General features: G+C 42.8%; 1 protein-coding gene across 2 annotated transcripts in view; it reads left to right on the top strand.

Annotated features, from left to right (window-relative positions):
- Positions 1 to 24,703, top strand: part of KDM1A (lysine demethylase 1A) — a 40,588-nt gene extending 15,885 nt beyond the window's left edge. For both annotated transcript variants that reach the window (XM_066638268.1, XM_066638269.1), the window contains 17 exons: positions 5,998 to 6,131; positions 7,548 to 7,626; positions 8,069 to 8,161; positions 8,847 to 8,953; positions 11,285 to 11,366; positions 12,735 to 12,829; positions 13,562 to 13,704; positions 15,290 to 15,380; positions 16,022 to 16,156; positions 17,101 to 17,174; positions 17,905 to 18,016; positions 18,837 to 18,969; positions 19,208 to 19,395; positions 19,782 to 19,896; positions 21,502 to 21,629; positions 23,181 to 23,327; positions 24,105 to 24,703. In XM_066638268.1, the coding sequence (XP_066494365.1) occupies positions 5,998 to 6,131; positions 7,548 to 7,626; positions 8,069 to 8,161; positions 8,847 to 8,953; positions 11,285 to 11,366; positions 12,735 to 12,829; positions 13,562 to 13,704; positions 15,290 to 15,380; positions 16,022 to 16,156; positions 17,101 to 17,174; positions 17,905 to 18,016; positions 18,837 to 18,969; positions 19,208 to 19,395; positions 19,782 to 19,896; positions 21,502 to 21,629; positions 23,181 to 23,327; positions 24,105 to 24,290 (2,042 nt within the window). In that variant the 3' untranslated portion in view covers positions 24,291 to 24,703. The remainder of the gene's footprint in view (positions 1 to 5,997; positions 6,132 to 7,547; positions 7,627 to 8,068; positions 8,162 to 8,846; positions 8,954 to 11,284; positions 11,367 to 12,734; positions 12,830 to 13,561; positions 13,705 to 15,289; positions 15,381 to 16,021; positions 16,157 to 17,100; positions 17,175 to 17,904; positions 18,017 to 18,836; positions 18,970 to 19,207; positions 19,396 to 19,781; positions 19,897 to 21,501; positions 21,630 to 23,180; positions 23,328 to 24,104) is intronic.
- The last annotated feature ends 320 nt before the right edge of the window (positions 24,704 to 25,023 follow it).

Below are 25,023 nucleotides of genomic sequence, written 5' to 3'. Positions count from 1 at the left end.
ATGCATTGTTTTGCTGAAATTATGAAGAGCTTTCGTGAGGCTGAGAAAATCTTATTGCTCAACTGCTGAGCACATTTTCAGTTCATATTCTTAATAAGAATAGATTTGTGTCCAGGAGAGTGAGGCCTCAAGATGGTGGTGTGTGCATGTGTGTAAGTGCTAGGCCCATTGATTCATCAATGGAACTCATTAGTGCCGGCAGCATACTCTAGCCCAGTGGTCTTCAACCTTTTTCATGCCATGACCCTAAAAAATAAAGTATGAGCCTAGGGACCCACTGCTGATCCCACCCCCCTCCCGGGACTGGATCCACTTAACTGTGCCCCAGTCACCACCCACCCTGTTTCCCCCTACCTCTTGTGTCTTCACAACAACCCTGTGAGGTAGCAGCATGAGCAGGGGTGGCCTTAGGACCTGTGGGGCAAGACAGTGAGAAGAGGCTGTGCAAGATTATATCAAGAACTCAGTTTTGATAAGGCAGGACCATGATTGGATTGGATCCAGGCCCTCTCTTGCACAGGCTTTGAAAGGTTGCTGCAACCCCATTGAGGTCCCACCCCACAGGTTGAAGAACACTACCATAGCCAGTTTCGGGGAATGGAGGGGTTCTGGTAACATACTCATTTGACATTTGGCCATGAGGCACCGTCAAGCCGTCTGTCAGATTTCCCCAGTCATTGCAGTAGAAGTGGATTTATGTTGTCATAGCTGAATAGTAATACAGAGTCCTACTCTCAGGCCTAGAATCTTTCCTTAAGGGACCTAACTTTATTAGCTCTCTGATTGTCCCTTGGCTGAAAGTCAGAGTGAGGGCTTCTCAGATGGATTTTGCTTTTTTCTTAGTTACACCTTGAGGTCATTATTACAAGCACTACTAATTTAAATGATGTGGTTGAGATAAGTAGTACACAGTCTGTTTCAGCATTTATTTGGCTTGCTGCACTGAAGGGTTTCCTCATGTTGTCTGACCCATAGAAAAGTTTTTTGTTTGTGTGCTATTGATTATGTATTCTACATACCTTCACTTGATTTCTCAATATACAGGGTGTTCATGAAGAACAGAAAGAAGACATTGGTTAAAGTCTGAGTTGTGTTGTTACTCAGGGCTGTGGTTTGTTTAACGGACTATGCCAGAGTAGCAGCATTCTCTTTCATCAAGGGCCAATTCTTATAATGCACATGTGCAGGACTTAACAATTATGTTCAGAGTTTACACCTTCACTTGACAGGGTCAGCGGCTGCCCCTGCCCCCCTACCATCTGTAACCCAAATTCCCAGCACAGAGAGTTTTCTATGAATTACAAAGAGCTGGATTCACTTTGCAGTGTGCTTTTGTGAAAGGCAGAAGCAGCACAAGCACAAACCCAGCAGGAAGTGAGACAAGACCCTCCCCTTGCCCAAGGTCTCTGTGCAGCCATGCAGATAAGACAGTGTGGGTGTGCAAGTGATTGACAGCCCTTAACAATGGCTGGTATGAAGCCAAGCCAAAAATTTGTGGTCTCCTGAACATACACGAATGTTAGAATGTATCATGTGTATTTAAAGCCATTTGTGCAGTCCTGCCATCTTTCTAAGGAGGAGGTGTGTGTGGTGTCCAGCTGCATTTTAGGCACATGGCTATGTATCCTCACAAGTTAAATCTTCTAGGAAGTGCTCGAGAAGTTGTCTTAAATTTTAAGATAATCCTATGCCTGTGTTGTCAGAATTAAGACCTTCTGAGTTAAGTGGGACCTACTTTGAAGTAAGCTTGCATGAGATTGCAGCATTAGTCAAGTTGCTTATTCCTGTATTACTGTTTTACTGCATTTTAGCATGCAACTGAGGGTTGCATATTGAATGGGGGTGATGACTTCTTTGCTCAAAGAAGACCAGCACATCGGAGGAAGGGCTAGGATTTAGAAAACGCTTCTCCTTGAAGCACTAGTTTTCCATGGGCAGTAAGTTTATGCTATGGTTTACTCTGAGCTGTAGAAAAGAGCCTATTATCTTGATACTGGAATTTTGGATGAGTCTCTTGTATTTCTTCATTGACTTGGCAATCATGCTTTTGTCTTTTCACTTCTGACACTCAAGCTTTTTCTCAGTCTCTTTAGAGAAATGGTCAGCAACATTCTTGCAAGGTTCATTTGACCCACACCTTGCTAGAAATCACTTTGGTGTCCTGTATGGATACTTACTCTTGGTTAAACAGGGTAAGGTACAAGCTTATGAGGATGATTGTTGTATTATAGTATCTGTTCTGATGTTGAGAATCCGAAGGACTATTGCGATAGGTCAGTGGTCCCCAAACGTCTTTGACTGGTCCTTGACCCTCTGGGCCATTGGCTGCAGCTCCCAGTTGGGGTGACATTTCTATATATTGTGTAGGCTGGTGGGTTTTTCAGAAGGGTTCCGCTGCTCCTCTGGCTGGGTCCTGTAGCTCCCCAAGTAGCCATGGCTCACAATTTGGAAACCACTGCTATAGGTGGTTTTGAAAATACCAGATTATTTCCCTATCCCCTGGGCAGTGTTTAGTACTAAAGTTGCAGAGAGATTTGGATGTTTATAAACAACTGCCTGTCTGAATCACTTCAGAGCTGGAAGGGGGGAAGCAAATACAGGAATCCTAGGCCTTTCATGATGAAGACAACCTTAAAGTTGCTGTGTTAGCAGCCAGTTACCTGATCATTCTTTTTTGCCTTGAGCCCTATTGGCATGAAAAATTCCAGAGTATTCAAAGCAGCTGCTATTCTGAAGGTCAGCATACCTTTTTAAAAGGTACAAGAGACCCACCTGAAAAAAAAGGTGACAACCTTTGAGGGAGCAGTGGTTGAAGGAAGTAAGGGGAAGGGGACAGTCTGTCTAGAACAGGAAGGGAAAGCTGTTGCTCACTCACTCACTCAGCTACAGCCCAATTTTGTGGATTGGGGTTGCTATTCTTGCATCTGAAAGCTTTGTTAGCACGGAATGTTTTGTTGTCCAGTCTGTACTGTTTTGGATTTCATTCTGTTCTACTCTGGATTAATCATCTATGGAAAACGAAACCCTTATTCATTTGGTTGGATTTTCTTCCTTAGTTGACCCTTTGTCAATAAGTAAGTAATCAACCTTTATTTGCATAATATATACAAACAGACAATTCACAAACCTAAAGAATACTTCCCCAATATACCACCCATTTCTCTAATGCTATTAGCTGAGCTGCAGTGTTTCCAGAGATCTTTTAGAAAAGCCCGCTTTGTCTCAATTATAATTTTGTCAAATTTTTTGCCCTTTGTCAAAAATTTGCTTGCCTTGAGTGTTTAAAATCTCTTTTCCTAGCTTAGTTTTCACTTCTGCCTGGTGCCCTTTCTGCATTGTCATAGTACAAAAATGCTTCAAAATGCCTTTTCAGTCATCTCAGTTGAACTTCGAGTAATCCCCATCCTTTTACGCATCATTTAAAACAGTAGCATTGTATTTGCAGCACATTCCCATGTGTGTTTCTGTGTAGCAGCCTCCCTGCCTGCCACCAACTTTTGAGATTGTTCTTCACTGTTGTCAGTGCCCTTTACATAAGGTTTGTTCATAGCACTGCAGGCATTGCTTATTCCCTATGTCATGGTTGCTGTATGTGTCAAGACATGTGAAATGACTCATGGGGGAATTGAGTTTTGTTTGAGTCAGATGACTTACTTTATTCCACCTTATCTTGCACTTTTCAAAGCAGCAGCCACCTGGTTGAGAAGTGGAAAGGGAAGCTTTGCTTGTCTGTTGTATTTAAATCGCCACTCTCCTGATCTGTGTTGACATCGTATCCATTATCTGTATATTTTTATATTTTTAAATTATTTAAACAGATTTGAAATATTACAAATATTTATTTCTGTCTGAGATGTAAACTTCTAGATTGTACTGATGTTTTGGATTTTTTCAAAATTCTCCTTTTGCAGCATAAAGCAATTAGCACTACACTTCGTTTGTGTTGCGGCAAATTTTTGTGGATTCTTTCCAAAATAGTAACTGTATGTAGGGTGACTGCTTAGGTTAATAATGAGTTTTGAAGTTCCCCCAGTCATTATTTTTTTTAATCTAGATTAAGCCCAGAATTGGCATGATCACTGTAGACTGGAAACTTTTTAGACTATAGTTTTCTGAATTGGGGTTCCTGAGGATTTCTTGGGGTTCATGAGTAGCTGCACAACTGCAGAAAACTTCTTGAGGTGGTGTCCAGTGGTACATGTGGGACCCCAGGACCCACACCACCTGGCATCGAGACCAACAATATAATGTGACAAGCAGCAGTAGGAAGCTTCTTTGGGCAGGCATAGCTCCATTGTGTGCTTTTCAAGCGCTCCATCCACCCTGAGCCTCTTATCAATGTTTCTTGCATTGTGTCTGGTCTCCCAAGCCAGAAGTAACTGGTGATGATATCATCACTGCTTACTTCAAATAGGTGGACCGTGTGAAGTGGTACAGTAGGGAAAAACGTTGAGAAATGGTGCTCTAACCCATGCAATTTGAGTCAAAGTACTGAAACTTAAATTTCGTTTGAATGGCTTAATGTACATTTATTTCATTGAAAACTCATTCCATTTCAGTTTATGAGAACATAACTATTTCTGATATTTAGGAAAACTTCTTTAAATTTTTACTTGGTCTGTGGAAGGAGACCTTATGATACCAACCACTGTGTTTTAAGTGCAGTGAAAGAGACTTTCTGCAAACACAGTGTATTATCTGTATGCTGTTGAAGCACTTTCAGCAAGGAATTCATATGCATTTGAATATGCAGTCCCATCTGTAGCACAGCTAACTTCAGTGCAAATATAAGTATTTATAGGATTGAGCTCTTTGTGTCTGTATAGAACATTGCACTGTTTGGAATAGGAACCAATAGCTAAACCTGATCAGCCTGTATGTTGGAAGGCCTTGACAGGGCCTAAATCATTTTCATCTTGAGGCAGGAGTTCATGCTAGTTCTGAGGTCTCTCTAACTTTGATACCTGAAAATTGTCAAGTTTTCCATCATTTAGTCTTTGGTAGTCTTATGACTATAGACCAAATTCTTGAGTAACAGAGAAACTCTTGGTGCTTGTTTGATTCTTAAGTTACTGTTGTATTAGAGAAGGACCTGCCACCGCGCAGACAGCAGTAGGCTTTTTCATAGGTAAGTCTTATCAACTCCTTTTGTTCCAAGCTAAAATAGCCAGAAAATGTTAAACTTGGTAGCACAGGATTGCAATTTTAAGCAACTTACACCAAGAACCACAAAACTACTGGTGAGTGTGTGGTGGGGTCAATTTGGTTAAAGCAGAAAACAGTTTCTTTGGCATTCTTTATCATACCGTAGAATTGAAATTGGTTACAGAACTTTTGAGACTGTAGGTGAAATGGTTAGCATTGTACTTGTGGCCTTGATGTTCTGGCCCCCTTCCCAATTCTGGGGTCTAAATCTTTTTTACTCCTTCCATTTGATCTTCCTCCTATTACTACTGTACAGAAATCCCAGACGGGTCTGTGATTACCTTCTGATCTCGGTGAGTTGTGATTGTTGACTAAACTGCCTTTAACACTAGGTTTTGAGAATATGCCTGGCCTCATCCCTGTTCTGGAGAAGCACAAGGGAAGCAATGTTGGCAACAGTAGCACCTTCCCCAATAAAGCACTTGCCTACTGTAACACTGGGCACACTGATACGCGTACTTTCCCACTCCTGCATTAGCTAGTGTTTGCATCTTTATTCTGTCTTTGTATTTTCATTGTTGGCCTCTCCAGCTGCATTAAGTCACTTGAAATGTGCACATGTACACTTAGGTACTCATTTGCTGTAGAGCAGTTGTGTTTTCTATATTCCTTTAAAAGAAATAATTTAAAGCATTACCAAGGAAGGAGAGCCAAGTTTCTTGCAGAAAAACCGCGGTGGCACTTTTGCTTGTATGCGTTAGCCTAAATTTCAGGTGTCTCTTGGATAGCAAAATCCTGGCATTCATAGTGTGTATTTGCAGAACTTGTCACCTGTGTGTTTTTTCATTGTAGGTGTGGAGGGTGCGGCTTTCCAGAGCAGACTGCCACATGACCGGATGACATCTCAAGAAGCAGCTTGTTTTCCAGATATCATCAGTGGGCCACAACAGACACAGAAAGTGTTTCTTTACATCAGAAATCGAACGGTACGTTAATTACTCTGTGGTTCAAATATTCCCCAAGCAGTCTTGGGTGCCTCCAGATACGTAGTTTGTCTTTGGTGTTGTGCTTGGAATCTGGTTTGTTTGCCCTACAGCAGAGTTCCTGTGCCTGGGAATCCGTATGGCTGGTCTGTCAAATGCAGAAGCTTGTGACATAGTCTAAGCATTTTCATTGTGTTCAGAGGAGGTGAACAGCCTTCTTGGTTTTTTCAGTTTAGTAACCTGGCTACTTAATGATCTTGTTCAACCAAATTAGCCACATTGAAGTTCCCTTCTGGGCAAGAATGTCTCTGCACAAGTTATGATTTACTGATAAAATGGGCAGCAGGTGGCCCCACTTTAAAAATGCTTAGGAAAAGTGATCTGTTCATAATAAAAGATGCCTCTGGTGAATTCAGAAATGTGCTTGCGTGGCTACCTTCAGTGATCTTTTTTTCCTCCTGCAATGGCTTAAATGGTTTATCATGCGTGTATATCCATCCATCTGGAATAATATGTAGTAGTCGTCTGAACGGAAAGTGTCTGTGGTTTCCAGGTTGTGCTGTTCTAGCTCAGCTGAGGTATCAAGAATAGCTTCCTAAATGTTATCTCCCTCAATAGGGAAATAATGGGTTTGTAGGCTAAGGGTACTAGGGGCAGTTAATAAGCTGAAACCATGAACAGTAGTGGACTGTGTTTTCTGAGGAAATGGGGGAGAGTTGAAAGGAGGAGCTATTTCTGGTTAGAGTGCTGCTGTAGCCTTTGAAAATTGATGGGTACAGCACAACCCCCTCGAATGACTCAGTGCTGGTGTGGACATAAAGCTCAGTAGCCAAAAGGCTGGGATTCTTAACCGGGGGTATCCATACCCCTTGGAGGTATGGGAATCAAATATTGGGGGTATGGGACTCAACCTCTGAACAATTAAAAAAATTTTTAGATTAACTGTTTTTGTTATCAATATGAATTGAGGCGTTCTGATCCCATCTATCCAACTAAGCTTTTGAAATCTTTTGAAGTTGTACTGGTACCTAATAAGTCTGGTGATGATTCTGACAGTCTAGCGAAAAGACAGTCTGGGGACATACTAGGCAATCCATTGGGGTCTGTAATCATAAAAAGGTTAACAACCCCTACTGTTAATGCTTCCCTTTCAGAGACCTTAGGTGGGCCAGTTCAGGCTTCAGGTAGTTCAACAGGTAGCAATTACTGGAATATTGAACCCCCACATTTAATCTGACATGTTCTGCATTAGGATATAGATAGGTCCTTGCAATATGGAGCACTTAAACTTAGTTTTTCTTGCCTATAAAAGAGCAGCACAAGAACATTTAGTTTTTTGTTTTACTAAATAGTTAATAACTCCAGCTCAATTAAAGCTCTTATGGTAGCTTTCTGTGTGTTTGTGGCATTCAACTACAGTTGCAACTTTGGTTGGATAATCCAAAGATTCAGTTGACGTTCGAGGCGACACTACAACAGTTGGAAGCATCCTATAACAGTAAGTGGATGTACTTTTTGTGCGCTTAACTTAAAGCTCTTTGTGGCTCATATTTATTCATAAAAAGTCAAGAAGGCCATCAAAGGTAGATTGAACAAAATGATTAAATCTAAATTATTTAAGGGGGATGCTAACAGCAGAACTTATCTGGTAAATCTGAAGAGATGCCATGAACAGACACCAGTATATTAAAAACTCTTCTTGGTTTTCCCCTCAGTACATATTTTACGGTAATGTGACCGCCATAGTAGAAAATAAAGACCTACTATGAACGTGATCAATGTTTTGGTTGCTAATGAGAAAAAGAAACATTATGTAATTGACCAGTTAATCTGTATTGGAGCAAACACATAAAACAGTTCTTCAGAAATGTGGTTGATAATGTAAGGCTGCTAGTTTAACTGTGTGGAGATTGATAGGTCTTTATTTTTGTTGTTTATAGGTGAAACTGTACTAGTTCACAGAGTACACAGCTACCTAGAGCGGCATGGCTTAATCAATTTTGGCATCTACAAGAGGGTGAAACCCCTACCAAGTAAGGATTTCCACTTGAAGACTTTTCTTTGAGCCCAAAGATGTCACTTGTCTTCTATTTAGAATAGTAGTTTGATAACACAGTCCAATACACATTTTGCTTCCTTAAACGTTACACCAATTCCTGTGTATATTTGGGGTGCTGATTCCAAAAATGGCATCCTTTTTGCCCTATCACACCTAGTTTTGGAGATACAGCATAGCCTCTTTAGTGAATGGTTCAGGCAGCATCCTCATGAGGAAGCCTACACCATGGCTTCTTCATGAGGAAGGATAGGGCAAAATGGGTTCCATTTTTGGAATTGGCACCCCAAATTCATTTCAAACCACCGTAAAGTTTGGGAAAAACTTTTCTGACCCTCAGTTTTGTAGGCCTGTGTAATTTGAGAAACAGGCAGGGTTGACTTGCTTGACGTGCTAAACTTAGTTCAGGATTTTGTTCAGCTAAGGGGGGCACATAGAGTTGTTTGGCCTAATTCCCACAATTTTGCATACTATTCTAGTAATAATGTGTAATAAGGATATTTTGAGCATAGGATATGTGGTATAAGAACTCTTTTAAATAAATAAAAGTGTGTTACTAGCTCAGAGTGAGCATCGATCAAGTATGTTCAGCCTTGCCCATGTTTCAAAACCCTGTGCCTGTTTGCAGAATAGTCAGCTGTCCTTCTGCGTTTTTGTTTTAGCTAAGAAGACTGGCAAGGTGATCATCATTGGTTCAGGAGTCTCTGGCTTGGCAGCTGCACGCCAACTACAGAGTTTTGGAATGGATGTCACACTCCTAGAAGCAAGGGTGAGTGCTTATGGTGATTGATATATACAAGTTCATATGTTAACTATCCAATTTGTTTTGCTAGACGCTATACATGTAGATTGGTAGCACATGAAGAACCAGTCCACATGAATAGTACTGCACACTATAAAACCAGGACAGAAACTGAGCAGATACACTGGAGGGCAGATTGAGGGGAATTTCCCAGAAATTTCCCAGAAATTCCTGTACTTTACGTAATAGTTACTCTCATATGTCCTTAGAACTCCAGGGAAGATTTGCTTTGCATCCTATTCTTGATGATGGTAAAGGCATGTGAATGTGTGACCAGGCACTCTCTGTAATGGAACCCATGGTTAGCTTTCACTTGGGTACATTCAGCACTCTTGATACTGAGTTTTCATTGCCAAGTAAAAACATGTCTTCTTCAGGAAGCTTTTCTTGTGCTGTATGGCTTTTTCGTCAGAATTTTCATCTTGTTTTCAGGCTGATGTTTTGTTGTCGATGACCATCTGTTGTGTTTATCACGATGTGTGGCTTTATTTTTAATTTGTTCTTTTGCAGCTGCTTTTGGGGCTGCATGGACAAGAGAATGTGGCATGTAAATATTTAAATAAAAGACTCACTTAGCCTTTATACAGACCCTTGACTTGTCTATGTGCCTTTTCATTTTCCTTAGCCAGGATTCCACAGGATTTGATAGACAAATTTAATTACAGTGGCAAATTATGAGGAATGGAGAATGGTTGTGTGCCAAAGGGTATAAAAGTGCACACAAAAGGATGAAACTTTAGAATTATTTAAGCCTGAGCTTCCCGAACTATGTGTCGCAAGGCATTCATTGGGGTGTCACAAGATGCCTGCTGCGCAGCAGTGAAACTGAGACACTACAAACAGCATAGGAGACTTGGCTCAGCAGGCAGACCTATGCAGTTTTCCCATGTTTGAAAAAGCTCACCTGTCCACCCTGAGCCTCTGAGTGGTCCCCAACCTCCTGCCCCTTTTAGGCAGGGTTGAGAACCTTCTGAGGATCCTTAGCAGCGGCTCCTGTCACTTCCTGGTTCTCCACACCACTGCCACCAACAAGGGAAGGGAGGTAAGAAGCTCTGTTAAAACCTGTTTCTTACCTCGTTTTTCATCGTTGGCAGGGAGAACCTGGAAGTGACAGGCACTGTTGCTACAGGTCTCAGCCATTCACCGCCCCTTTAAGGGGAGGAGATTTTAATGTGAAAAGGGCAACAAGACTCCCAGGTTAGGAACCGCTGTTTCATCTGCTGTTTGTAGCGTGGTGTTTGGTCTTCCAACCTGGAAGTGGAGATGATGTCTTTACATCATCGCCTCTTACTTCCTGGTACGGCGGTATCATGATAGAGGTAAGTCTGGGAAGTACTGCTTTACCCTCTTCTATCCATTGAATCTTGATTTGGGACTGCTTTGTCATAGGTGATGCATTTTGTGTTCACCTAAAAGTGTAAGATGTGTGAGTTAGGCCACTGGAATTGTTCCTGGCTCCCAGCTATGATTATATGCAGTGGAGCCTGACTCTGCCCCCATGGAACATGAGAAGTGATCTCAATACATTTTTCTTTGAATGTGTTTAGTTAAATGGTTGTTTTAATTAAATTGGTTAAATTTTAACAAGTTCTTCATTCCTTTTAGTTAAATTGGTTAAATTTTAACAAGTTCTTCATTCCTTTTCCTAGACTTTTTCTTGTAGTTGATTTGACTCTACAAGCAGCTTAGTGGTCTCGGGGCCCAATCCTATCCAATGTTCTAGGACCAGTGTAGCCATGCCAGTGGGGAGTGCACTGCATCCTGTGGTGGGGAGGCAGTCACAGAGGCCACCTCAAGGTATGGGGACATTTGTTCCCTTACCTCGGGGCTGCATTTCAGTTGCACCGGTGCTGGAAAGTTGGATAGGATTGGACCCTCAGTTGCTTCTAGAATGTAATAAAATAAATTAACAAGCAGCATTTAAAATTACTTCAATTTTAAATACTGCTTGTTAATTTATTTTATTACATTCCTGTCCTGAGTTACTTCCATGGTGGTGAAACTCGGTGGGGGTGGTGGCATATGTGGGATTTCCAGGTGGTTTTCCACCCAGGAATTGAACAGACCCAGATCTTACTTGGTTTCAACATGTGCCTTCAGACCAAGCTCTGGAATGGATAAAAAAGCTTTGATTATAAATGCTGAGTTCAGTTCATTGGAATAAAATTAAGGCAGATAGACAAGATGATCTACCTAAAACCTTTTTGCTAGTATTTCTAAGGACTTACTAAAGTTAGCTTGCTTTAAATGAAGACTCTGAGCCTTTAAATCTAACCTATAGAACTTTCCTTTTAAAAGGATCGTGTCGGAGGCAGGGTTGCCACATTTCGGAAAGGCAACTATGTTGCTGATCTAGGTGCCATGGTGGTGACCGGACTTGGTAAGTCTTCACTTACAAACATCTAAATTTGACTGTTGCATCCATGTGCTTATCACTAAATAGGCTTATGCAATCTACATTCACTCACTGTCTCATTGTCAAAGTTGTCAGTATGACTCACAGAAATGTTGAATGGCAGAGCACTAAGTGACCTGAAGCTTAGTTGTGCACTGAAGCAGAATCTTCTATGTTAAAACGCACGCAACCTGCTGGTCTGTTTATTCTAGTCTAGGGTGGTGTATGTCTATATATTAATATGACAAACTAACCACTAGTCTCCTCCCTTGTCATGTCTAGAGTGGCTTATCTCATGTTGCATGAAAAGTGTCAGTCAGTAGTGCATTCATCCAGAACACTCAGTTGAGGTGCTTCACATGCAACAGAGGAAAGTAGGCTTTGCCTCCAATCATCAGCATTCTAGATTTGGGAGTGGGGATGAGGGAGAAATTCCTTCTTGATTCTTAAGTATGAGGGGTCAATTATGTCTGAGCAGAAAGCGAAAACCCACTGCACCTTCCAAAGAAAAGCTCTCAAACAGTTCACTTAGATAGCTTTTTGAAAAGATTAGACCAGCAATTTTCAACCGGTATGCTGTGGCACATTGATGTGCTGCAAAAGGCCCGCAGGTGTGCCACAAGAATTCAGAGCACAGCAGTCGAAAATCAATGGAAAAACTCTTCCATGTTCTGTGGTTCTGTTTCTAGGGCAACTGTTTGTAGTAATGAATTGTCTGTGAGAGGCACAAACAATTCATTGCAACAAACAGTTGCTCTAGAAACAGCCACGGAACATGGAACAGTTTCCCAGAAGCCGGAAGTGACATCACAAGAGGTGAAGACCATAGACATCAGTGTGTTGTGAGAAGCACACTGAATGTTGAAAATTGCTAGATTAGACACACCGGGGGATAAATCTAACATCGGCTGTTAACTGTAGTTAAAAGTATTCTCCATATTCAGTAGTGGTAAACCTCTGAGTACCAATTGCGGGAAAAGAGTGATTGCCTTAATTCTCATTGGCCACTCTGAGAAGCAGGATGCAGGACTTGATGGACTTTAGGTTTCATCTCATCTCTTTTTCTTTTGTTCTTAGTTCATCTCTCAGGTATGGAGTTAATCCCAGTTATTTTCTGTTTAAAAGAGAGCATTGACCAAAAGCAAATCTTTGCAAAGGGCTGCTTTCGCCACCCTTCCCCCCAGGTAGACTGCTAGAGATGCTAGATTAAGATTCTGTTTGAAAATACTTCACTCCTATAACTGTTTTGTAGCACACTTCCAGATTGTAGTTCATTTTCTTGGTTAGATATAGTGCTTCTGGAAATAGGAATGAAAACATTGCATTCTTCATCTCTGTGTAAACCTTTTGCAGGTGGAAATCCAATGGCTGTGGTGAGCAAGCAAGTAAACATGGAACTGGCCAAGATAAAACAAAAATGTCCACTTTATGAAGCCAATGGGCAAGCAGTAAGTCTAACAATTCTTAGTAGCCTATATATTTATTAGGAAATAGTTAGGAGCAGACAACACATTGGTTTAAGAAGAGTGAATATTGCTAAGTTCTTATGCTTAATAATAATAATTATTAAGAATACTTATAAATTGCTTTTCTAGAAGAACAATTCATATAATGCAATTTTAAAACAAGGTTGTGTAGTGTTCTTCAACCTTGAGGTCAGGATCCCAGTGGGGTTGTAGACCCTCAGTTGTGGGCTGTGGCAACTTACAGGAATGAAAAGGATTGAAGACCACTGGATTAGAACACCCCCAGGTAAAGGGGGAGGCACCACTAGGTAAAGGGGTACAGGAGATGGTGTCCCAGCCCTGCTAAGATTCAGTGGTGCTAAACTAGCTTTCACTAGTTCCAGGCTTCATAGTAACTTTGTCTGCTATCTCTAATAAGAATATTCGGTTACAGTGAACAGTTCTGGGAGGGCATAAATAGGGGCAGGGAATGGGCAAATAGGGTCCCAGAAGGTAGATGGAACCAGTGGTCAGTACCCAGTCTGGTTGATTGGAGTCATGGCACCGGAAAGGTTGAAGACCACTGAATTAGTTGGCAAGTTGCTACCTTAGGAGGATAAAATAGGATTTCCCCTTCTCCCATAGGTGGCTCGAAAGTGCTCCCCAACTTAGAGCAGTTATTGAGCTTTCTCTGCTGTGTTGTGTGTTGTTAACATCCAAGGATAATATTTGCAGGTGCCCAAGGAGAAAGACGAAATGGTGGAGCAGGAGTTCAATCGTCTGCTGGAAGCCACCTCCTATCTCAGCCACCAGCTGGACTTCAATGTCCTCAATAACAAACCTGTCTCCCTGGGTCAGGCTCTGGAAGTTGTGATACAGTGAGTGAGATTAAATTTGTACCAAAAATTTAAAGAGCATCCTTATTGTTGGTGTTTGAAATTAAGCTAGTCCCTGTTCCTCCAGTGTGTAGTGTGGCTATTCTTGCACATAAACTAACCTGGATTTGAAGACTGAGATCTTAGTCTTCTCTCTTTCCCTGCCTTCCACTTCCCCTTTGTCTTTCAGTCTCCTCTTGTATTCAGACAATGTCCTTCAGCAGAATAATATTTAGAATGTAATTGGCAGGAAGTGAAGTAAACTATTAAACTTTATTCTGTGCTCTTTAAAAGTGGAATGGGAAAGAAATTTCTTCCACAGAGAATTGCTCAGAATCATTTTTGCTAGAGTGATTTTCGTTTTTCCCATCTTCTTCCTTCTCTTCTGACAGGTGAGGAAAATCAGACTGACTCACTCGGGCAAACAGCAGTAAATAGAGCCCAGAGTGCTGTCAAATATGCCCATTAAATGTTGTTCTGTAGTTTAATTTGTTCTGCCTTCTAATGAAACGTTCATGTTTGGCTTACAGTCCTGTACCACTGCTACATAAAAGCAAAATATAGGCACAAATGATGTTCAGCTACATGTTAAGATAAACGACAAGTGTTGAATTTCTAATTTAGTTTGTAATACTTTTGTAAAAACTTTGGGAAATAAATTGGAAACCAATCAGGTATATGGAAGTGGGGGCTGGAAGGGCAGGCTGTATGTATCCTCAGCATAGCCATGCCTTGCCTTGATCTCCGTTTGCCTTCTCCATTGCTTTGTCAGGGCAGAGGGAGCCAGTGACAGGATTGCTCCCCCTCTGGCTTGCAGCTCTGTCTGTTCTCTTCTCTGACTGTGTTGATGGGGAGAGGCTTGGCATCTAAAAAGACAGATTCTATCCCCCTGGGAGTCATCAGTTGCCAACCCATATTGTTTAAAGATGCTTTCCTACACTTCTGTGAATCATTTCGAGGGAAACCTGGAATATTTTCTGTGAAACTGAAATCTTTGCCATGATTTGCTTTCTCTTTCCCTGTTGCCATCTAGAGCAGTGTTCTTCAAACTTTTCCCACAACCCAGTGCAATGGCAATGATGTCATCACTGGGCGCTGTAGCCTGCTGCATGAGAGAGGCTGCATTTCCCATTTTCATTTCTCATTTTCTTACTACAGCCACAACTCCCAGCATGTTTTCTTGCTGGAGCTCTCCCTTTTTTCAGCTGTTCACCTCAGAGAGAAGATTGGTGTGGGGCTGCTACCTCTGTGAGGTCACCTACCTCTGCTGCTTTTCCTCCTTCTTGGATTGGAAATGGAAGAGGGGAATATTGCAGCAATGTGAGAGCAAATAGAGTAGTGGGCTAGAGTATCAAACGCTCTAGCTTACCACTCTCTTCTCCCCTATGCTTCTTTCATCCCCCTCTTCCTTTTCCAATTCCAGGAAGCAGGAGGAACAGAGATTGATGCGTCACCAGATGAGGGGAGAGCTAGCATTTGCATCTTTGGGCATCAGGAGATCTTAGTCCAGCCCTGATTGGGTCATCCTTGTATAGAGTGGCACAATCTTCTGATAATTTGATGACTTGTCTCTTTTTCTCTCACCTAGATTACAAGAAAAGCATGTGAAAGATGAACAGATTGAACACTGGAAGAAGATAGTGAAAACTCAAGAAGAGTTGAAAGATCTCCTTAATAAGGTCTGATATTAATCCAGCCTGAGATAAACTTGGTCTCCTTTTCTCCAGTTAAAAAGCATGCTGCTTTATGCCTTAGCCAATGGGAGGATTCTGGCCCATCTCTCCCATCGTTCAGGGGCCTCTTTGTGTTTTCAGTCATTGCTAAAGGATCCTCTAGTAATCTAAAGCAGTGGTCTTCAACCTTTTTCGTACCACAACCCCAATATATAAAGTATGAGACTGGAGACCACGCTGTTGATCCTTCCCCTCTTCCCAGGACCCAATCCCCCCACCCCATAATTCCCTTCCAGCACTGTTCACAGTAACCAAATATTCTTATTAGAGAGAACAGAAAAAATTACCCTGAAGCTCTAGTGAAAGCTTTTTCAGCACAACTGCTAAGAATCTGAGCAGGACTGGGACACAATCTCCTGGTTCCTGAAGGGGTACATCAGATGCCTCCCCCTTTACCTAGTGGTGCTCTATTTCAGTGGTATTCAACCATTTTCATTCCCTTAAGTTGCTGCAATCCCACAACTGAGGCTTCGTGAGCCCATTGGGGTCTTGACCCCAAGTTTGAAGAACATTGATCTAAAAGGATCATTAAGCACTCCTCCCCTCCTTTCTTCTAGTGTGTTTCATTTTTTCCCACCTCCTTACAGATGGTGAGTTTAAAAGAAAAGATAAAGGAACTCCACCAGCAGTACAAGGAGGCCTCGGAAGTTAAACCGCCTCGAGACATCACTGCTGAGTTCCTTGTGAAGAGCAAACATCGAGATCTTACTGCTCTCTGTAAGGTATGGAGCAACATGAAAATGGCTTTACCTACTAAATGTTTGCTTTTTAAAAAAACTTTAAAGGGAATCTCATTTGGCAGAATTGGGCACCTAAGAGTGATTTAGTCACTTGTCAGTTATGTAGTCAGGCTGCAGAAGTGCTCACGTTGCTTGAAGATTGTACCCATTCTCGGGGAATTTCTGAGTTTTTTTTATTTTTTGCTTATGAAGTGCCCCGATTCACCCAACTTTGCTGCCTCCTCTTGGTCTTGAGATGGGGAAGGGGAGGGAGGGTTCTGACCATCTTGCTGATGCTATTACCCCCACCCACCATAGCACCATGGAATGCTTGCCTGGGAACAGGGGCAGGGATTAGTGTTGGCAGCAGTGGCTCCAGGTGCTCAATTCCTGGTAGAATGTATTGACAGAACTACAGATCCCAGCAGTGTTTGTGTCAAAAAGACACTCTGCACACCTCTTCCAGCAAGGAAAGGTTTGGGCCCCGTGCCCAGAGCTACTGCTGTCACCACTAGTCCCTTTCCCTGCCCCCTAGGTCAGCATGTCAGAGTGCCTTCGAAGAAGTAGTGACCAAGGGGACAGCACACAGGATCAAGGTGAACACAGCTTTGATTGTTAGTGCCTGTCTGCATGTCACCAAGATTGTATTCACCTGACATTCAAGAAATCAGTTGGGGAGGGATTGATACTATACTTTGAGCTCCCTGATTTGCTTTCTTGTGGCATCTTTACTGCTTAGTACCCTGAGTCCCAAGAACCTTGCGTCCTGTTCCTGGATACTGATCTAAAAAGAAAGAGGTTGATACTGGGATATGGACAGCGAAGGGGTCAATGGTGAAACATCTAGCTTTGGGAGACTGTTTTCTATGGAGCTGGTGCACTGTGTGCGCAAATCAAGCTAGAGCAATTTATGCTGTAATGTTGTACTTATGTCATCTCCTTGTCAGGAATACGATGAGTTGGCAGAAACACAAGGAAAGCTGGAGGAGAAGCTTCAGGAACTAGAAGCCAACCCTCCAAGGTAAGAACTGCAAGACTCCCTGTGTGATTGTTAGAGGAGATGATCTGGTGGTTTGAAGCATCCCTTCTTTTTGTGCTTTTGCAACCACTGTCGGTGGTGTAGCTGGAGGAGGGGCAGAGTACTCAGAAGCAGGGCAGGCAAGTGGCCCCTCCCGTATGGCTCAGTTTTGCTCCCCCCGCCGGGAATGGCTTCAAAGGGAGGGGCCGCTTGCCCACCCTGCTGAGCCTCCCCGCTGGACTGGCTGCTCCACCCCTCCTCCAGCTACGCCACTGACCACTGTACAATTAGGTTTTTTTACACTGTGGTTAAACAGTTAAACAGAACTTGGAAATCAAGTTGTCTTATAGGTCAATCAGTGAATAATAACTTTAAAAAGACTAGCAAGCCAGGCATTTAAACTTTATAATCTTTCTAAAAGATAAAGTTTGTCAGTGTCTATGCTTGAACACAGTGGTTCCCAACCTGTGGGTCCTTGCCTACCAAAGTGGATCACAAGCCAATTTTTGGTGGGCTGTGAAACTGACAAGGCATATTAGGTAATGTGCATCAAGGGTTTAAACATCTGGTTTTTGAGGGGAGCACTGCTGCCCAATTACCATTATGGCGACAGAGGCTTGAGCAACTGGTAAAATGAAACTTTATTTTTAGGAGGGTTCCGGTGCTAAAAAGTTTGGGAACCACTGCTCAAACACTTCACTAACCATGTCTCTTTTTAAAACTTATTTTGTAGTGATGTTTACTTATCTTCAAGGGACAGACAAATTCTTGACTGGCATTTTGCAAATCTAGAGTTTGCAAATGCTACACCACTCTCTACCCTATCTCTGAAGCATTGGGACCAGGTAACTGTTAATTTCTCTCTGAGCTACAGCTTTGATGGAACAGCTTCCTGTCTAAACTTCTCAATGTGAAATGATTGGAGTGCAGAGCCGCAACTGGCAACGACTTCTTGAACAAATATCAAAATTTGCCATCAGAGTAACCCTAGTTTTGTACCCTCTCCCCCAAAAACACCTTATTGGGTGCACACTTATGTATTTTGGATAGTCATTCTTGTGCCAATCACAACAAGAGGCAAAAAACTTTGCAGGATGTGTAAGCTTCGCTTTCTGGTGGCTGCTAATGCTGCTCAAATGCTCTTATTTCCCCCCCCCCCCCAGCAATAAATTCTGCACTTTTGTGGAGGCATTGCAGGATATATGCAGCAATACTAATAGTCCTAAGCTATAACCTATAAAGATAATACTGACTCAAATATAGGCTAAAAGCAGTGCTCCAGAATTGGCCACATACTGCAACATATACCAGTGAAATATTAGGCTTGAGCACTCTTACGAATTACTACTTCAGCATTCTGCCCTTCTTTCTGGTTCGGATTGGATGAATTACGAACAAATTATTTTAGCAATACAACTGGCAACTTGGTGTCATTGTAGATTTATGAACCTTCACTTCATCCTGAACTCATTCTTGCATAGCAGTAGTAGCCTTTCATCATAGTCATGTCTGGGGATTTGTCACCAGATTTGTACACATGGATGTTTACTTTTGTCTCTAGTAAACATGGGCAATGTGAGGGGAATGTACTTGGACACAGTGGTTTTATGAATGCACTGGAGGTGCAGTTGTGAAACTGTTTTTCTCTTTCCCACCCGATTTTAGGATGATGATTTTGAATTCACTGGCAGTCACTTGACTGTGAGAAATGGCTATTCCTGTGTTCCTGTGGCTCTGGCCGAAGGATTAGACATTAAGCTCAACACAGCAGTTCGACAGGTTCGCTACACAGCTTCAGGTAAGTAAAACCTGAAGTTATCTCTGGTTGCCCTTTGGAGCCATTTACTCTCCTAAAAGGAATCTTGGGGAGCTCTTCTGACACATGCAAGAGTCTCAGAGAGTTTGGGCAGGGAGAAGACAGTGGCCTCAGGGAGCCCCAGTACTCCCAGGAGCACACTTTGAGAGACATTGATCTACAGAAGATTTGTTCAATGATATTAGATTTGCTTGCATGACGAGCCTTTCTCTTTCATCAGGATGTGAAGTGATTGCTGTCAACACACGCTCCACTAGCCAGACGTTTATTTATAAGTGTGATGCTGTTCTGTGTACCCTTCCCTTGGGCGTGCTAAAGCAGCAGCCTCCTGCCGTACAATTCGTTCCTCCTCTTCCAGAGTGGAAGACGTCTGCCGTGCAGAGAATGGGATTTGGAAACCTTAACAAGGTAATCGAAAATATGCAATGGGACAGATAGGCAAGAGAATAAGTCTGACAACCACAGCCTGATTGGTTGCTGCTACTGGATCGGAAAGAAGCTTTTTCTGGCCATTTGTTTTGATATCTCATGCCTGAAAATAGTGTGTTTATAACTGAACCTTTTTCTGTGAATGCTGGGGGAGGAATCTCTCTTCAGGAGACAAAGCAAATCCCGGCTGCTTCAGATAGTCGATATGATTTTCTTGTGTCTGGCACTGACAATTTTTTTTTAATTGTCAGTGCCAGAGATCTTTGAACAGAGAGATCCTTAGGTTTTTCCTGCAAAGTGCTGTAGCATTAACCCTTATTGCTGAATGCTCTTTACTAGCTCTGATACGGTTTCCTTGTTTCTAGGTTGTGCTTTGTTTTGATCGTGTGTTTTGGGACCCGAGTGTGAATTTGTTTGGTCATGTTGGCAGCACAACAGCCAGCAGAGGAGAGCTTTTCCTGTTCTGGAACCTGTACAAAGGTAGGATCCCATTTAATGGACTTTTTTCACAGGAGCGGAATTGCTTGAAGCTCCTTAAATGGTTGTTGGTTACGTATTTCATTGGGAGACCATAACACAAAGATCAGACTCTGATCTGTAAAACCAGTATGTCCTGTTGCAGCTTAGGGAGCCCATACATACTCATGATGAGCCTCCCTTTTGAGCATGTGTGTGCTACATGCTGGAGTGGCAACATCAGAAGCACAGGAAATGCAATTTACTCCCCAGGTGATGGGGAGCCTCCAGAGGCGAATTTAACCATATTCTAATGCAGAGGGGCCACATGGGTGCCACGTGGACCCTCTGTATTTGCATATGGTTAAATCCGTGGATGCAGAGTGTTCACTGTACTCTTTGAAACCTCATCCCTTCTCACTTCTATTTGACTCAGTTCTTCAGACTCCCTTCCTGAGAAGGTCATTTCAGGCACAGGTGTCTACTCTGCATTTTCCTTAGTGAAGGCAGTGCAAAGAGTTCATTCACCTTCTCTGCAATCTCCTTATCTTCTTTAAGCTTCCCTTTTATTCCCTCGTTATCTATTAGTCCAAGTGCCTGGCAGTTTTCTTACTTGTTGTAAGTAAATAGCTTTCCTTGATGTTTTCAGCTGTACACATAATGTGCTTTTTAAAAATCCCTTATTACTAGCAGACATATCTTTTGCCAGAGCTTTTGTTCTTACTTGGGCAAAACTTCCATTTTCTGCAGGAAGCGACCTTGTCTTTTATTGCTTCCTTGACGCCACTCACATGACATGAGTCATGCTGGCATCCTCTTGGACCTGATGGTTCCTTTTCCACTTAGTAGTACGTATCCTGGTTGTGCTCCTGCCCTGCATCTTACATAGCAAGGACAGATTCACAGAATTCATTCAGCTTCTCTGCAATCCCCAAATCTTCCTCAAAGATGTTTTTGGGCAGCAGTGATGTGCCTTGAGTACCATATTGAGCTCTTTAATAGAATCTTTCCTTTATGTAGAAAACCAAAGGAGTCTTGACAGTCCAATCTCCATATGCAATCACCGTCCCAACTATTGGTGGACTTACTGATATTATCACAAATCAGAGAAGGTGGGATATCTGATCCATACACAAACCTCTCTATGTGTTAAGCAGCTTCCTTTGGACAGCTGCATTATGAGAAGGTCCTAAGCCTTCTTGCGTATTGAGTGGAAGAGGACTACTTTTTCTCATTTTCAAGTGCTACTTTTATTTGGACTGGATCAGAAACAGCCAAATCAGAAACTAATTGACCACAATTCACCATAACTGGTGGGTTCTTTGGCAGTGGGTCAGTGAAAACATGGGCATGAGAATCTACTCTTGCCCTTCACCATCTCTTGTAAAAATTACAAGAATGTAATGTAAAACATAATGAAATGTTACTCATAAAAGATGAAGAGATGGGCTGAGGGAAAAACCACTTTGGGTGTTTCAATGAACCCTTTCCTCTTTGATGATGGGAAATGGGATTTACGATGCTTGCTAGAGAATCTTACAAAAAACTCACAGTGGATGGGGCTAACAGACTTTTACTAGTGTTTTCTGCCTGCTGACATCACAGTAACTCTTGTTTTACACCCCACAGCACCCATTCTTCTGGCCTTGGTGGCAGGTGAAGCAGCCGGGATCATGGAAAACATCAGCGATGATGTCATTGTTGGGCGCTGCCTCGCTATCCTCAAAGGCATTTTTGGCAGCAGTGCTGTCCCTCAGGTACTACATTGAGCCTTTAATGGCTTCCTCTGTGTAGGAAGTCCCAAGATCTTAGACGGTCTTGTCTCTGTCCTTATCAGGGTGTGGCGCAATATGGCCTCAAGGCAGCCGTGCTATAAAATCTCTCCACTAGTCCATCATAATCAAGTTTTGCAACTTCCTTCACAGAGCTTTGTTTTGGAGAAAGCCTTCTGCAATGAGTTCTTTCAAAAATCTGATAGATGATACTATTAAGCCTGCAGCTGAGTTTTAAATAGCTTAGGCCTTTGTGTTCCATGACTTGGGCCAGCAGTCTTCAAACTGGAGACCACTGCATTCTGGGAAAGGCTTCCCTGGTGCAAATGGAACATTCTGTTACGCTGGGGAACCTCCTTACTGCACCACCAATCTCCCCCAAACTATGCAATCACCAGCCATGTCCACCCAGAAATCCAGATGCAGAGCTTGCTGGGGCGGTTGAACCCAGAAGTGGCTGGCTGGTTTGTAGTTTGAGGGAGATCAGCGACATGGTAAGGAGGTTCCCCAGTGGAACAGATCGTTCTGTTCACCTGGGGGACAGATTCGGCCATGTGTGGGATCTGGCCTCAGGCTAGAGTATGAAGAGCCTTGACTTAGGCCAAGCCGTGGGCTGCATAGAAAATTACCATCTCTTGTCTAAACCTCCAGTTGCTCTTGGTTTAAAGCAGGTTATCTTTTCCTGAGTGAATTCCTTTCTGGGTATTCCTGTGTTCAGCCCTGCAGATCTGGGAAAGCCTTGAAAGGAACATGAGTTGGCCGCCCCAGTTACGTGCTGAAGTTTTAGTGCCTCAGGCCAACCTTACAGTGGAAAGTATTTCAGTTCAGCTGGATCATGTGTACCTTTAGATGGAATGTGTCAACACCTGCGCTCCCACATTACTCTCTGGTTGTAATGATGTTTGCTTGTTATACTTGCACAGGTAGATTGGGAGCCTAGTTTCTTTATTTTTAAACAGCAGTCTCCAAACTGGAGACCGTTGCACTCCGAAAAAGCCCTCCCCATCCCAACCAGTGTTTACCGTTCTGCCACGCTGCCACTTCATTCTTCAGCCAATCTGGGCACTCGTGTCTATTGTCCAGTGTCCCAACAGGCTTTGCAGCAGGTTGTCCAGGCAGACACAACTGCCCAGAGCATCCTTGTGCCCAGATAGGGTGAAGAATGACATGGCAAAAAGGTAAGCGCTGCTCATGGGGGGGAGGGCTTTCACCAAACACCAGTCTGACCCATGGGCTGTAGCTTGATGAAAGCTGTTTTTATTTCTGTTTGTTTAGGTTTTGCATGCATTTGTGTGTATTCTATAATTATTTACATTTTTTGCTGGCCCCAAATAAACCTGCAAGCTAAATAAGGCTGTGCTTTGACTTTCATCCATATCTGACTTTCATCCATCCTCTGGTCCCTAATCAGGCAAAAGTACAAGGTATTGCTGTACGTGTGCTCACCTCTGCAAGGGCTTCATGATTTGAGCTAATTCTCTGTTGGTAACCGGAATGCTTCCAACACAGTTCCTTTCTTTTTCTGTTTGACCTCAGCCCAAGGAAACAGTGGTGTCTCGCTGGCGGGCAGACCCTTGGGCCCGAGGATCCTATTCTTATGTAGCAGCTGGATCTTCTGGAAACGATTATGACTTGATGGCTCAGCCTATCACTCCAGGACCAGCCATTCCAGGAGCCCCCCAGGTGAGAACTGGAACATCTCATTAAAGTGAAGGCTCAGAAGCAGCTATTAAGCAGTCTACCTCTGCTGGTGCTCCTCCTGAAGGAGGACTTCCATCTATTTTAATCTAAGTTGCAGCTTTGTTCCCTTATTTAGCGTGGAGCTGCCACAAAGGAAGCTGCTCTTATGTAGAAGTCATTGGTTTATGCACCGACCTGTTCTGATAGACTGTGGTAGTTGAGTCTTTGGATTTTTTTTTCCTTGAATAACTTCATGATTAGCCCTATGCCAGGTGCTCCACAGCAGCATTTCTCAGACTGTGGGTCAGGACCCACTGGGTAGGTTGCGAGCCAGTTTCAGGCGGTTCTCTGTCTCCTTTTGTACAAATGGAGCGAGACAATGCCCCTGGCTTGGTCCCTAGCCCAGTTTCTACTCTGTGAGAAATTTGCCTAGACTTCATTTGCCATTCATGTTTCTTGAACAAGTATGAAGGAGCCCAAGGAATTTGCCTGAAAGTCCAATTCTGGCAGCTAAGTAGCATTTATTACAGAGTAAAAGGCTTTCTCTGTTGGCTGATGCACACATCAAAGCTTATTCATCTTTAATTTGACCCTGATCAGTCTTTTTCGGGACCAGAACTCTGTTCTTCTGTTCTCTATGATAAAAATGAGAACTTGCAGCAGATATGGTCATTGTATGAAACAAATGGTTTCTTTAGAATAAAAATTGACAGACTGAGTGTTGGGGCATAGATACATCAAGGGCACGTAAACATTGCCGGTTTGTTCTTTCTCTTCCAGCCAATTCCTCGCCTATTCTTTGCGGGAGAACATACAATTCGCAACTACCCCGCAACCGTTCACGGAGCTCTGCTGAGCGGACTGAGAGAAGCTGGGCGCATTGCAGACCAGTTTCTTGGCGCTATGTACACACTGCCTCGTCAAGCCACTCCTGGGGCACCTGCACAGCCGACTCCTACGATGTAAAAATACGGGATGCCAGATGCAGTGCAGCCAGCTCTGAATGGCTTGAGTGGACCTGTGGTTAGGAGCAACTTGTCCTCCTGGTCTGTAGCACTATTAGGAGGCTTAACCAGGAGTTAAAAGCATCTCCCCCTCCACCCCCCCCACTCAAGTAGTTTTTCCATGCAGTACTCAAGGACACAGCTCTTGACTGACAGGCCATCCTTGGTTCAATGGACTGGTGCATGCGCTCCCTGAAATGCAGACTCCTGGAGCTTTCAAGTGGGATCTATTTTGGTACAGAAGTGTTTGGGTTTGGTGTTTCTCCAAGGTTTAGAACTCTTGTAAGTTAACTGTCGTTAGTAACTAACGTAAGTTTTATCTCCTGTGAATTTTTTTTTTTAAAGCAAAAATAAAGCTTTCCTTTTGTAGAAAAAGCAGTTACGTGTTTTCATTTGAGAAAGCTGGGACTGGTATGTCTGTTGCCCCTTGCGCAACTTAAAAGGTTACAAACGATGTTCATTACTGACCTATTCCAAAGTGCAGGGGGAATTATGGTTGAATCATTTCATTTTCGTAGCAGTGATAATGGAAGGTGGATCTGAGAGACTTGCAGTTGATTTTTTTGACTCTGCAGGAAGGGAAATGGTGCAGGTAAAGCTTGAGTTGGGATGCTACAGTAATAATCAGCAATTTTAAAAATACTGTATAATCTATATGTAGCTTTAGATTAAGGTACCTATCAAAAGCCAGAGAA

The sequence above is a fragment of the Tiliqua scincoides genome, chromosome 10, assembly GCF_035046505.1.
Source record: "Tiliqua scincoides isolate rTilSci1 chromosome 10, rTilSci1.hap2, whole genome shotgun sequence".
NCBI lineage: Eukaryota > Metazoa > Chordata > Lepidosauria > Squamata > Scincidae > Tiliqua > Tiliqua scincoides.
Note: the sequence above shows the minus strand (reverse complement) of the source record. Positions and strands in the feature narration are given on the sequence as shown.